The sequence below is a fragment of the Nicotiana attenuata genome, unplaced genomic scaffold (genome assembly GCF_001879085.1).
Source record: "Nicotiana attenuata strain UT unplaced genomic scaffold, NIATTr2, whole genome shotgun sequence".
NCBI classification, from domain to species: Eukaryota; Viridiplantae; Streptophyta; class Magnoliopsida; order Solanales; family Solanaceae; genus Nicotiana; species Nicotiana attenuata.
In genome coordinates, this window is record NW_017672517.1 from 139,678 (window position 1) to 155,634 (window position 15,957).

General features: G+C 35.4%; 1 protein-coding gene across 1 annotated transcript; it reads left to right on the forward strand.

Moving 5' to 3' along the window:
• The first annotated feature begins 503 nt into the window (after nucleotides 1-503).
• Nucleotides 504-1,994, forward strand: LOC109213504 (transcription factor DIVARICATA-like). The gene is made up of 2 exons (XM_019377311.1): nucleotides 504-1,235; nucleotides 1,334-1,994. Exons 1-2 carry the CDS (start codon nucleotides 886-888, stop codon nucleotides 1,704-1,706), a joined length of 723 nt encoding a protein of 240 aa, XP_019232856.1. The 5' UTR covers nucleotides 504-885; the 3' UTR covers nucleotides 1,707-1,994.
• Nucleotides 1,995-15,957: the final 13,963 nt, after the last annotated feature.

The window sequence follows — 15,957 nt, forward strand, 5'->3', positions numbered from 1 at the left end:
TTGAAAATTTTCTCAAAAGGAAAAGAAAAATGGTTTTGTTTATTTACTTTTAATGGCTAACCCACAGTTTGCTAACAGCCGCACTAACCTTAAAACATACGTAATATTTATGAGGAAATAAACGCGTAACATGTAGTGGGCGTTTGGACATAAGAATTGTAAAATTTTAAAATAGGGGAAATTTTTTTTCAAGTGAAAATGGTATTTGAAATTTAGAGTTTTGTTTGGATATGAATATAATTTTGGGTTGTTTTTGAAGTTTTGTGAGTAATTTGAGTGAAAATTTTGAAAAATAGTGTTTCAGAGTTTTTCAAATTTTTAAAAATTTCCAAAATACAACTTCAAGTAAAAATTGAAAATGTTATAAAGAAAGGCTGATTTCGGAAAAAAAATTGAAAAAAAGGAAAGAACTTCTTATGTCCAAACGGGCATATATCGAATCTTATGACTGGTGGACACCAAGAGTCGTCCTTTTTATTACGTATTTTCTTTCCACTCGTCATTTCATATAATTAAAACAACCACGATTCACTGATACATCACAAAATATGCTGCCACTGTCATTTGGTATACTGATTCCCATCAGCTTCCTTCAAACTCCATCATTTTCCTATTTCTTCTCTCATTCTGTTGTCTGAAAGGTCTTAACTTCTTTCCAAGAAAATTCATTAGCTTAAATTATTTGTAGAGTTCTCAGTTGGACTTTTCTATATTATCAAGATTCTTTTGAATCTTTCACTAAATTCTCTAATCCATGAAAAGGTTATTCTTATTCCCAGTATACGATTCTGAATTAAATACCACAATATCCTTTTGGGTGTCATAAAAATCTCATCCTCTAGTCATTTGCACCTCAACTACTTGTATTGTTCTGAAGTTGTGGAAATGGAAACTATATTTCCTACTTCATCAAGTTGGATGATGCAGCAGAACAAGAGCTCAATATGGACTAAAGAAGAGAACAAACTGTTCGAAAGTGCTATCGCGATATACGATGAGAATACTCCGAATAGATGGTTTCAGGTGGCAGATATGATCCCTGGAAAGTCAGTGCTTGATGTGATGATGCAATATCAGGAACTAGCTGCAGATGTTTGTGACATTGAAGCTGGATTGGTTCCAAATCCTGGTTATTTCGCGTCTTCTGATTGTGGATTACAAACATTTAGAAAGAGAGGCAGGTCTTCTGATCAAGAAAGAAAGAAAGGTGTACCATGGACAGAGGAAGAGCACAGGTGAATATATATCGTTTTTGGTTTGTTCTTAGCACCTTTTTTTTTTTTTAAAAAAATTGGTTAATAAAAGTTAGTTTTTGTTTATTTGATCGATATAGGCGATTTCTAATGGGTTTAGACAAGTATGGAAAAGGGGATTGGAGGAACATATCCAAGAAAATGGTAATCTCAAGAACACCAACACAAGTGGCAAGTCATGCTCAGAAATACTACCAGAGACAGCTCTCAGGATGCAAAGATAAGAGGAGACCTAGTATCCATGACATTACCACTTTCCATTTCGTGGCCGACGACACATCTCAAAACAATATCAATTCAAAGTTGCACAAATTCACAACTACAACAGATGTAGTGAAATACTGGAATAGCTCAAGTGATGAACATCTTATGTCTTATGGAAGTTCAACTGTGGCATACCCGTATGAGCTTTCTTCACAGTCTTGGGATGGACATGGAGCTATATGGGATTGATGAGGGGCAGGGTTGAAAAATGTCTATCTAGCTAGGATTCTGTTTTATGCTCTTGTTGTAATATAAATCAGGTTTAGTTTGTTATAGTGTACCAGTCTAGTTTATTTGGCTTGAATTTCAGTCTTCGACTAATAATTTCGAGTCTTGTTTCATTTGATCATGTAAACATATGCGTCTGCCCACAAGAGAACCGAGTGTACTAGTCGCTGCTTATGTTTGTAGTCACGACTGTTGTCATAGTTAATGTCTAATTACTATAAACTTGTGAATCTTTGTTTCCTTTATGAACATTACTTAAATGTTAAATACACATTATGTTTTCTGGTTTATTTCAGCAATGGAAGCTGGCAAAGGTTCTGTTACTCTCATTTTGTGTATGTAGTGATGGAACGGGCATTGCATGGATCGGGTCGGATCGAATTTAGCACATTCCGGATTGGATTTCGGATTCTAGAAAATGCAATCCGAATCCGATCCGAATTAATATTGGATCGGATCGGATTTTAAAGTTTGGATCGGATCGGATTTTCGGATTTCGGATCACATTATTATGCCTCAAAGTTGCAAACTCATATGTATATTTTCTTTGTAAAAAAGGCAATACAGTAAGAAAAATTCATGTTTCTGCAATTATGAGAGTACTATGGTACCAATATAGCTAAATCCATCAATTGTAAATGTAATAACTTGGGAGGAAATGTAAAAGAAGTACTAACTATCCGAAATTAAAGTTTAGTATTTATACATGCCATAATAATTTCGGATTTCGGATCGTATTAAAATTATACCAATCCGATCCAATCCGAAATCCGAAATTTTAATAAACACAATCCGAAATCCAATTCGAAATCCGAAATCCGAAATCCGAAATCCGAAATTAAACGAATCGGCTCGGATTTTGGATATCCGATCCAATTGAACAGCCCTAGATGGAACTATTGGTTGTTGATTAATTTTTCTATCTTTTCCTAGCCAAACACAAAAGTGTAAAAAGTTTCTGTTTTCTTTTGCAATAATTTCCAAACATTTCCATATTGAACTTTGTGACAATTACTTCGGCTCGAGGTTTCCACTAGCTAATAATACTAGTACCACTTTTGGAATAGTGCTGGAACCTTTTTTCTTTTTCTTCTTTTTATTAACTATTGGCAAAAACGGGGACCTCTTGGCTTGTGTTGTGCATACATAGACCTTGCCCTTATTTTGTCCATTTCTTAAATTGACTCCAAAACAATGAAACATTAGGCAAGAAGCCATGTCACTGAAAGCAGAGACCAATCCACTCAGGCTATCTGTCACTTTGCATTATTTGAAACCAGAGAGGTATACTCTTTAACATGGTATGGTACTGTTCGATTTAATTAAAATCGCAAAGTTTTCTTCAAAGGTCATATACCATCAAAAGATTTTTTATACCTTACATATACTCCTTTTTCTTAGGAAAAAAGATGCAATTTGGCCAAGTTGACTGGGTTTGATCCTGCAAGTCACTTTTTGTTGAGGTTGTATTCCACTAATTTCAGAATCACCCCTTTTTGTTCGGAATCATTTTGTTCACATTAGGATTTACTACTCAAGAGTATTACCATTACTGATTTCGTCCGCTTTTTCCTGTTACTGCATCACGCATTTGCTTGTAGTATTATTCTTACGCTATACCGTTTCACATCTAGTTTAAACAATTATTTTGAAGAGCTGCCCTCAAATTCAAACAAGAAACTAGTATAACCACATTTTTCTTCTTTTACTGAGAAAATTAAATCCGTCCTTTGCAAGATTAAATTCATAAACTTTGTTATCTTCTATATGTCTATCTGGCAAAAGGGAGCCTTGGAGCAACAATAAAGTTATCTCTGTTTAATCTATAAGTCACGGATTCGAGTCATGGAATCAACCACTGATACTCAGACTGCATATATCACACCTTCTTGGGATGCAACCCTTTCCCCCATTCCGTGTGAATCCGAAATGTTTCGTGCACCAGGCTGCTCTTACACATCTATCTAGCACATTACCCCCTAAGCACATAGAATTTACGTCACATGTATGTTAGATAGTATTTACTAGCCAATGTTAGAACATGTGCAGCGGAAGCAAGCAGACAATCCAGGTATCACAAACATATAAACCAGACAATGATATAATTCGGAGATTAGAAGCACTAACCTCTTAAAAACGTTGCACAGGTCCTCCACAGAGCAAGAATCCAAGGCTGCAGTCTTTCGCTATGCTCCTTGTAAGACCTTGGACGAAATTGTTTTGAGTGGGCAAAACAATACAACTCTGAACTGTCTTTCTTAGGTCACAAACAATCTTCCTTTACTAATTTTGAAATTAAGCCACAATAGGGGCTCAAAGACATGCAGGATTCTGCTAGTGCAAGTAGAATCCTACTCTAACTCAGAAAGATGACTTTTTTCCCAAGTCACTTTTTTACCCAAGTCGGTCTAGGTTTTTACTAGGTATAACAGGGACCACTGAAACAGTAAGAGACTACCAATTATAATATTAATTCGAAATTCGGATGAATTAAATCCTACTAATTAATTGCAGTTTATTCCACTAAAAAACTGTAATTGAACTCCTCAATTTAAATTTTGAAATTCATTAACGCTTATTTTTAACTCCTCATATTAAGATTACAAATACCAGTTAATTAAACTAAATCACTGATAATTTAATTTAATCAACTAATTAAATACGTTATAATTCCGCTTAATTTATTTCATGTGACGGATACAAAATTCACCGGCCGGATTTTCACATGAAAACTTATAAGCTTACATATAGGGGTATCATCAAACTCAAAACCGATTCGCGGATTCTATCAACTAATTATTATTTCACAAATGTTATTCGTTATTGTCCAATCTATTAGGACTACACTAACTCTGAATAGAGTTGTACCTTTTGATAAATCAAAACAATAAACAAATCACATTGATCATAATAACTATATCAAAATTAGGAGTATAACCTAATTTACTGAATTAGAGAAAATATTTTATATATATTCAGTACAAAATATATTTTCTCTACTTGGTCCGTTCAGTGTACACTAAGTATACTAGCATAAGAACTTGGAGCAGAATCACTCCCATAATCAAGATAAATTATACTTTAATCTTGTGCATCATCAAGATACTTTGCCCAACAATATCTTCTATTGTGAACATAGTTTATTAATTATGAGAACCGATAATTTAACCTTCTGTGCATGAGCTAAGACTCCATACACTAAATTGTCTACTACATAACCAAAGGACACACATGTAACAAATTATTTGTTTAAAATAATACTTTATTGAATTGAATAAATCACATAAACAATTGTTCCATAAAGAATAAAACTTAATACTATATCCAAACCGCATGGTTAATAATATATCCCAACAATCTCCCACTTAGTCTACAACTCTAATACCTATTCCTCCTACATGCTTGTCAAAAATCTTCTATGGCAAGCTCTTTGTCAATGGATCTGCCAAATTGTTCTCTGACGTAATCTTCAACACTTTTGCATCACCTCTCTGAGTTATGTCCCGAATTAAATGATATTTACGCTCAATATGCTTACTCCTTTTATGGTTTCTTGGTTCCTTCGAGTTTGCAACTGCACCACTATTGTCACAATAAAGTACAATTGGTGCTTGAACCGAAGGAACTACATTAAGCTCTTTTAGAAAGTTCCCGAGGCAAACAGCCTCTTTAGCTGCCTCAGAGGCAACCACATATTCGACTTCCATGGTGGAATCAGCAACACATGATTGCTTGATGCTCCTCCAACTTATGGCTTCATCTCCCAAGGTAAAAACATATCCTAAGGTAGATTTCTAGAATCTATATCTGACTGGAAATCTGAATCAGTATAGCCAATGGGTGCAAGATCACCTGAGTGATAAACCAACATATAGTCCCTAGTCCTTTTTAGGTACTTCATTATATTTTAACGACAGTCTAATGTTCTCCTCCAGGATTAGACTAAAATCTACTACTCATGCCAACAACAAAGCAGATATTAGGTCTAGTACATAACACAACATACATGAGACTTCCTACAGCTGAAACATAAGCGACCACCTTCATATTTTCTGTCTCATCGGTTGTTTTTGGGGACTGATATTTTGACAGAGAGATTCCATGCCTAAAAGGAAGAAAACCTTTCTTGGAATCTTGCATGCTAAACCTGGTGAGAATAGTATCAATATAAAGTGGTTGGGATAAGCCTAATATCCTTTTGCTTGCGATCTCGCATAAGCTTGAACCCAAGGGTATGTGCCGCTTATCCTAAGTCTTTCATATCAAAAACGTGAGGACAACCATACCTTTATTGCATTCAACATGCTCACATTATTTCCTATGAGCAAAATATCATCTACGTACAAAATAAAAAATGTAACTTTATCTCCATCTCACTTCTTATAGACACAAGACTCGTTTTCACATTGTTCAAAACTGAAAGTTTTAATCGATTTTTCAAAAGAAGTATTCCATGCCTTGTTTCAATCCATAAATGGATTTCTTTAATTTACACAACATGTTCTCATTGCCACTTTTTATGAAACCAATTGGTTGTGCCATATAGATGCACTGATCAAGACTTCCATTAAGAAAAGCCTTCTTTACATCCATTTGCAGAATCTCATAATCATAATGAGAAGCAATGTATAAGAGAATCCTAATGGATTTAAGCATAGCTATTGGCAAAAAAGTTTCCTCATAATCAATCCCTTCTTTTTGAGTAAACCCTTTTGCAACAAGCCTAACTTTAAAAGTTTGCACTTTTCCATCCACTCATCTCTTTTTCTTATAGATCCATCTATAACTAATGGGTTTGATTCATGTAGGTGGTTGTACAAGATCCCAGACTTGATTGGAGTACATGGACTCCATTTCAGATTTCTTAGCAACAACCAATTTATCAGCGTCTGTGTCCTGTTGTGCTTAATCGTAATTAAGAGGTTCTGTATCAGACTCTTCAGATCATAAGATTCTCCCAAGAGCATAAGCCGGAGAGGTTTTTAATAATTCTCCCACTACGACTAGTCACTACAGGTGCAGTTTGATTTTGTTGTTGAACAACAACATCATTTTCCAGAACTGAAGCCTCAATGTTATCCTCCATGCCTTGCGGTGCTGGGATATCATTAACTTCTTCTGGGAGTGTAGGCTGCACAATAATTCAGGTTGCTCAACATTACTCCCACTACTTTGGGGGTAATTGCTTTTGTGCGTTCTGCTGCCTATTGACATTTCTCCCACTACGATAATGTAGTGGTATGTCAATACCGGCTTCCGGGATACGATCCAGAGACGAGTCATTAGTTATTCCATTGCTTAATTCCTGTAAAACTAGTTTACTTCTAGGAATATAGTTCATTAAGTAGTTCTCTTCTAAAAATCTGGTATTTGTCGTAACAATTACCTTCTTTTATTTAGGACAATAAAACAAACCTTCTTTCGTTCCCTTTGGATATCCAATTAAAATGTACACTTCTGTCCTCGATTTCAATTTATTCACTTTCCCTTTCAGCACATGTGCTGGACAATCCCAAACTCGAATGTGCCGTAAACTAGGCTTGCGCCCAGTCCACAATTCTGCTGGGGTTGAAGGTACTGACTTTGAAGGAACCAGATTCAGAATGTAATTTGCTGTTTCTAAAGTATATTCCCAAAAGGAAGAAGGCAAATCGGAATAACTTAATATTGATCTAACTATTTCCATAAGAGTTCTATTTCTTCTTTCTGCCATACCATTTTGTTGTAGTATTCCTGAGACTGATAATTGAAATGCAATTACACAATCGGATAAGTATTTAATGAATTCTACAGAAATGTATTCACCACCACGATCAGATCGCAACGTTTTGATATGTTTATCATGTCGTTTTTCCGTTTCCGTCTTAAATTATTTGAATTTCTCAAAGCATTCAGACTTATAGCGCAACAGTATCCATATTTTGAGTAATTATCTGGGAAAGTCACAAAATACTCAAAATCTCCTCTTGATTGTATATTCATAGGACCACACAAATCATAGTGAATTAATTCTAACTTATCGCTAGCTATATTTCCTTTTGAGGGAAAAAGTATCTTCGTCATTTTACCTTCTAAACAGGATTCGCATGTTGGTAGTGCCTCCACTTTCAATGAACTCAAAGGCCCATTTGAAATGAACCTTGAAATCCCATTTAGATTTATATTACCTAGACGTAAGTACCACAAATAAGTTTGGCTCAATTCAGAAATACACTTTCTTTTATGTGGCAGATTAATGTTATTTAATTTTTTTTGGTCGTAGCACACGAGGATATATATCAAGAATATAAAGGTCACGTACTCTAGCATCAGTGTAGATAAAACGTTTATTAAACTTTACAACAACAGAGTTATTAGTAAAGTAAACATTATAACCAACATCTATTACTTTTGAAATCGAAATCAAATTCCTTCTAATAGAAGGTACATAGAGAACATCTTCCAAAAGTAAAACTCTATCACTACTAAATGAAACTCTAATATCTCCTAATGTTAAAGCTGGTGCTGGCTCGCCATTGGCTTGAAAAACGCAAACTTCATTCTCACTTAGCCGTCGCGTTTCCCGAAACCCCTGCAAAGTAGTGCAGATATGATTAGTGGCTCCTGAATCTACACACCAAAACATGGTAGAGATAGACACTAAACAAGTTTCAACGATATTTAGATTTAAAATGCCTTGCTTATTCAACTTTTCCCGATAGGCAGAGCATTGTTGTGATGCCCAGGTTGCTTGTAATGATAGCACTTTCCTTTGGGCTTTTTCACACTAGCAGTCGCACCTCCAGGTGCCAAAACCTTTTGAGACTTCTTCTTTTTCTTATCGCGTTTCGGCTTAGAAACCGAAGCTTTCTCAATATTCAGTGCCACAACTGGAGCTTGTTGTTTGATAATAGATTCAGCCGCTTGCAGCTCATTAAACAATTTCGCTAGTGACAAATCCAATTTTGTTCATATTATAGTTCAAACGATTTTTTTTGAAAATTGTCAGGCAGAGTCTGCAGACCATCTCAACTTCAGATTCCTTATCAATCACAACTCCAAGGACCTCCAGTTCATTTAGAAGACCCATCATCTTCATAATATGGTCCCTAACTGGTGATCCTTCAGCCATGTTGGTATTCAAAAGGACTTTCATGGCTATCTGCTTAGCCGTACAATTTTCCTCACCAAACATATCTTTGAGACTTTTGAGCATGTCATAAGAAGACCTCATAGACTGATGCTGATATTGCAAAACAACATCGCGCGATCTCATTAGCCTTAACCCATTTGTCATAGGCCTTAACCTGATCATTAGTAGCATCTTCATCAGGTTTTCTGGGCACTCAGTGATTACAAATTTGTAACCTTCAGCAGTTAGGATAATATCAAGGTTCCTTTTGCAGTCAACATAATTCGGTCCTTCTAACTTGTTTTGGTTCAAAATTGAGGTAATTGGTTGAATGAAGACATGGTTAATCTGAGAGATATTCACATAAAATAGATCATTAGTTATGAAATTAGAATAATAAAATTCAAAATTGCACATTACACATATAACCATGCTCATTGAACAGTTAGATTCGTTAGAGAAACTTAACTATTCATGTAAAATGTATGAGTTATGTAAGATATTTACCCCATAAATTAAAAGAGGACCAACTCAAATGGAGAGTAAACGGTTAATTTAAGATAGATAAATATCACTTTTATAAACTCTAGTTTCATTGAACAACACGTAACTTAGTTGGAGATTTAATACAAGTAACCATATAACTAGAGGCAAAACTACAGTAATCATCTATAATGAACTTATCCGATGTGGAAGAAGACCTATGTCAACATATAAATTCATTATATTACTGTAAAACATGATTGGAAACCATGAGAATTGAACCATACCATCACCGTTTTGTTAAAAGAAATTATTAAAAAAATTCCAATAATAGAAAAATTTTCAAAAACCCATCTAAACAACTCCGAATGCCCAAAAAATGATGTAAATCATGAGCGAAGCTGATGTGTATTGCTCACTGGTTCGTTGCCGATAAACCTACCAAATTTGAGGTCAATCGAAGTTCGACAGAATTTCACAATTCCAAATTCATGACCTGTTTGGAAAATCTATTTTTTTGCGCTTTTTTAGGGTTCTGATTATTTTGACTCGTTCATATCACATAACATACTTATGTATGCTAATCCCTGATTTCAGAACTCAAAATATTATTATAACAGTGTCATTTTTAAATATATAAAAAATTGTTTTCATGGAATAAAGACAACAAACATGGAAAACAAACACTATTTTCATGAAATAGAACACCACTTGTTCATGCTCATGTATGTTAATCTATAATTTCAGAACTGAAATAGTACTCAAAACAGTCACGTTTTTATTTTTAAAAAAACACTATTATCATGGATAGAAACGCAACAAAACATGGAAAAAACAGCATTGTAATGAAAAAGAACACCACTGTTTATACTTATGTATGTTAATCCATAATTTTAGAATTAAAATACTACTTAAAACAGTCATGTTTTTTAGAAAACCCCACTGTTTTCATAGAACAACAACACCAAACATGTATAATTTAACAACACGCTTTAATGTTACTCTATTCATTATGTATTACATTATCTAGTTAGATGTAAGACGACGCTCTGATACCAATTGTTAGAACAAGCGCAGCGGAAGCAAGTAAACAATCCAGGTATCACAAACATTTAAACTATAAAATGATACAATTCGGAGATTAGAAGCACAAACCTCTTAAAAACGTTGCACATGTCCTCCACAAAGCAAGAATCCAGGGCTGCAGTCTTCTGCTATGTTCCTCGTACGACCTTGGACGAAATTGTTCTGAGTCGCAAACCAATACAACTCTGAACTGTCTTTCTTAGGTCAAAAAGAGTGTTCCTTTAATTATTCAGAAATTAAGCCACAATAGAGGCTAAAAAACGTGTAGGATTCTGCTAGTGCAAGCAAAATCCTAATCTAACTCAAAAGGATGACTTTTCTCCCAAGTCACTTTTTTACCCAAGTCTGTCCAGGTTTTTGCTAGGTATAGCAGGGACCACACACATAATAAGAGGCTGCCAATTATAGTATTAATTTGAAATTCTGATGAGTTAAATCCCACTATAATTAATTGCGGTTTATTTCATTAAAAACTACAATTGAACTCCTCAATATAAATTTCGAAATTCATTAACGCTTATTTTTAACTCCCCATGTTAAGATTACAAATACTAATTAATTAAACTAAATCACTGACAATTTAATTTAATCAACTAATTAAATCCTTTATAATTTCCCTTAAACAATTTCATGTGACAGATACAAAATTCACCGGCCGGATTTTCACATGAAAACTTATAATCTTATTTAAAGGGGTATCATCAAACTCAAAACCGAGTCACGGATTCTATCAACTAATTATTATTTCACAAATGCTATTCGTTATTGTCCAATCTATTAGGCATAAATAACCTTGATCGTAATAACTATATCAAGATTAGTAGTATAAGCTCATTTAATGAATTAGAGAAAATAATTTATATATATACAGTACAAAAGACCTTTTCTCTACTTGGTCCGTTCAATATACACTAAGTATACTAGCACAAGAAATTGGAGCAAAACCACTCCCATAATCAAGATAAATTATACTTTAATCCTGTGCTACAATCATCAAGATATTTTGCCCAACAATATCTTCGGCTGTGAACATAGTTTATTAATTATGAGAACCGACAATTTAATCTTTTATGCATTAGCCAAGACTCCAAACACTAAATTGTCTACTACATAACCAAAGGACACACATGTAACAAATGATCTATTTAAAATAATGCTTTATTGAATGGAATAAATCAAATAAACATTTGTTCCATAGAAAGTAAAATATAATTTATATCTAAACCGCATGATTAATACTTAATAGTATATCCCAACAGTCAACACAATAAGATCCTACTTAGAGGAGATCACCATATCACCAATGTTTTTTTTTTCCTTGCGAATTCCATATTATAAAGTAAGTTTAGCTCCACCAGTTGGGGAGATTCGTATCCAAGAAAGGTCCAATGATTCTGATTGATTGTCCATTACATTGATGGGTTCAATATAGACTACTCAACTTTGGTAAATGACAAGAGGCGGACTACTATTACAAGAGCATCAGCACCTTTTGCAAGTTGCAAAATAAAGAAGCACAACAGTGAATTCCTTTTTAAATTTGATCAAACTTTTAAGGAGATTTAGACCCCATCATTTGGAAATAAATTCTCGTACTTTTGCTTTCGTTTTCCTTCAGGTAAAAGAATGGAGAGGAGACTTTTTTTATTTCGCGTAAATTTAATAGGTATATTCCCACTAATGATTTATTGCAGAGGAGTACCTAAATCAAAATTTGTAACTAGACCCTGTAAGTATTTTTTTTTGCAGTGCTGACCTCTCGATATAAACAGAATCTGCCTCTATTGATTGAGTCCAACAGGTAACAACAGTTGTAAACATTGCCTACAGTGGTCGAAAAAAAGAAAGAGCCAGCAAGCACAAACAAAACTAGACAAAATTACACAGAGAAACTCAAGATAAATCAATAAAGAAAAGTTGATATCTTGACACAATGCTTAAAAGGAACGCAAAAGCTATACCGCTAAAACAAAATCTGATCGAAAATAACACATGAAAAAGAAACAAAGGAAGCTAAATATTTAGCAAACATTTGCAACAAATGAGTGATTTGAAACATAAGTTTCCAAGATCTTGCTCAACATGCAAGAGCTTGAAACTTGATCTTCTTTAACATCCCTACAACATCTTTCAACTCAATCCTTCTTGCAGGAGATTCAACACAACAATCTAGTGTAACTTTCGTGATTGATGCCACACAACCTAACTTTTGCATGAAGTGATTATCCGCTGGTTGTGTACGGGAAAAATCGGAGGCAAAGTTTTTCCAATTCCCCGATAAGGAAACAAGAGGGAATTACGGTTCGACACCACTACAAGCAAGGTCGAAGGATCCCTCGTATCTAAACCCGGGAGGAGTGAACGATGTTTCTGGGATCGGGCACGGCTGAATAACGGACCCGGACCAAGTAGAGTTTCGAGACCACGAGAAAAGGAGAAACGGATAGGAGTGACAAGTAGGGAGCCGTAGTATTCGCCCTCAACCGGATATTACGACACAAATCCCCTCCGATATCAACTGCGGATCGGTATTTACCGGAAAAAGAAGATTTTTACCTTATTTAGACTTGTATAAGGACTGAAATTCCCCTACTATATAAATGGGAGAGTTTCTTTTATTTTGGCATATTCTTGACACGTAAATCAAAGCAATAAAAGTTTATTTTTATCTTCTAGCTATTAGTCAAAGTGTTATTCAGTTATTCTCTTCTTTAATCACAATCGAGCTTATATCGAGGGTCGGATCGAGGCCGGATTTCTGTGTTCAACTTAAGATCGGGCTTAACAATCACATTACAATTGGTTTGATCGTTCATTTTATCTTTAACTTAATTACTTTCTGTTCTTAGATCATTCGTATTGAATTAAATCACATATCCTTTAAACCACTTTACTCATCTTTTAGGGTAAATAGTTTGGCGCCCATCATGGGGCTAAGGATAATAGTGGTGATTTGATACAAATCTCCATAACACACCTTGTTTTACTCTTGTTCTCTGAAGTTTTGATTCCAGGTTAGCCTAAGGATGTCAAATTCTCAGTCTACTCACTTGAACGTTGACATTGACTCATGCCATAACGGCGAGAACAATAACGTGATACCTAGAAATGATGTGCCCCTATTGATCCCAATGGTGCCCCAGTCGCCGACCCGGCTGATGCTAACTCACAGGTTGCCATCAACGTCAATCTACCTATTGATCCCGAAAATAGCGTTCGCGGGGGACCCCGACCAAAGGATCGAGATGCGCCTGAAGGTGAAGGTGATGGGGTGAGCCTGCGGTTGATTTTTGAAATGTTGCAGGCTTAACAAGTGGCGATAGCACAGTTACAAAACCAGAGCCACACCCCTAACAGGGTCGAGCCCGAGCAGTCCCGGGAAAATACCCGAAGGGATGAACAAGTTGCCGTGGAATGGGGTGAATTCAGGCCCGAGGAAACTTCTAAGGTAATGAAGATGCTCGAAGCATTGATAAAACGGGTGGCTTCTGGTGAGAAAAAGATAGAGGAAAATGACAAGAAGGTGGAAACTTATAACTCCAGGGTCGATTAGATCACGGGAGCGTCGCCGATATTGAATGGGCCGGACTCCAAAAAGTTCATTCAGAAGCCTTTCCCCCCTAGCGCGCCACCGAAGCCGACTCCGAAGTAGGTTTGAATCGCCCGACATTCTACAAGTATAAGTGGGACCGACGGACTACCAAACGAGCATCGTAACCTCCTATATGTCCACACCTTCCTTTTTCTTACTACACCCCCAGAAAGGGATATAATAAATAGGAATTTTTTCCAATTAAAGGACAACCGAAACGGATTCATTTATTAAGATTCAGAAGTCGCCACCCTGGGAGATTTATGGTGTCCCAAGTCACCGGTACAAATCCCGAATCGAGGAAAGGGTTGACTCTGTATTACAGTCCGCGAACCAGAAATCGGGTAAGAGATTTGTTAACCGGGAGAAGGTGTTAGGCATTCCGGGTTCGTGGTTCTAGCACGGTCGCTCAACTGCTATAATTGGCATAATTATCTGATGTTAAACATTTGAACCTATGTGCAGATTTTAACTTTAACGCTTTTATTTAATTTTAAGGAAGATTGCAACGTTGTTAAAACACATCTCGAACCACGTCACATAAATGCACACGTGATTTTTTAACATATTTTTAACATCGTTGAGATTTGGTTTGGGTCACATAAATGTGCACACCGAATTTAGGAAAATAGATTATTAAAATACGCTCCTAAGAGACTAACGTGTTGATAAACTTTGCAAGGAGCCATAAAATTCGCTAAATGGCACGTCCGATTTTTTAATATTTTAGAGAGTAATTAAAGAGGGCCAAGCGATTTGTGATTTTATTTGGGGCGGCACACCGTTTTATTTAAAGGCCATCTAAAAGAATCTATCATTTTTCTATAAGTTTCATCTCTGAAAACTAATTATTAACATTATAAAATTCGGGCCTCAAGTTCAAGTACGAACTTAAACAAGAGGAAGACCTCTTAATTTAAATTCGCTACCTAACTTGGAAGGCTTAGAATTGCCATTACCATTATTAACTTTTAAGAATATCAGCTTCAGCACTTGGGCCCTTGAGACCAGCCCAAGAAGGAGGACTTTTGGTCAGCTCTATAAGGAGCTGCTTGATTGTGGGCCTTTGCACAGACCAAATATAACTAGCCTATTAATAATATAACTGGGCCTATGAAGTTAATTTTGTATGCAAGTTTCAGCTATAGGCTGACCATTACACTTGGCCTCTTAACAGCCTCTCATGTTAGATGAGTGGTCTATTATTGCAAAGGCTAGTTTTGGATCGTATCCAACCCTATTCAGAGTTCAAAATTACGAAACATCATGCTTTCACAAGTAAAATAGCTCGCATCAGACACAACAATCAACATGACTATATTAGATTAAGGCAACCTAAGACTAATTTACGAAATAGCTAAATGATCTAGAGTAAAGTGGGCTTATTAGCAATTAAATGACTGAACTACTCATATATTTAAACTGTGTATATCAAGCAAACAGATAAATGCCTCAGTTTACATGCTGATTTTAAAGATAACTTTCATGCTTGTACCTAGATAGTGTAGATCCTTATGCACATATGTTCATCCTAGAGTTGAGTTTCAAAACACATTCGAATCTGTATAGTATACACTGGCAACGTTTGGTAAACATCACGAATCATTTAATACTAATCATCTACTTAATGCTGCTGAATTAATACTATTGAATACAAACTCATGTAATTCTGAAGTTGTTCAAAATAGTCCAACAGTCTAATTTAAAAGCAGTTCGAACAGTCCAAATTTAATTACAATGAAGACATCATCCAAATCAAGGACCTACTCGAAATATAATAAGACATTAAAATAGCAAAATCTACAACAGAAATCATGCATCAACTTTGTTTCAATTTCAACTTGAGAAGCTACATTGGATCAGATTCAAAGTGTGTACCTGGAAGTATAATGAAATATAAGAGAAGAGGAGAGTCAGCAGCAGTAAGCAGATGATCAAAC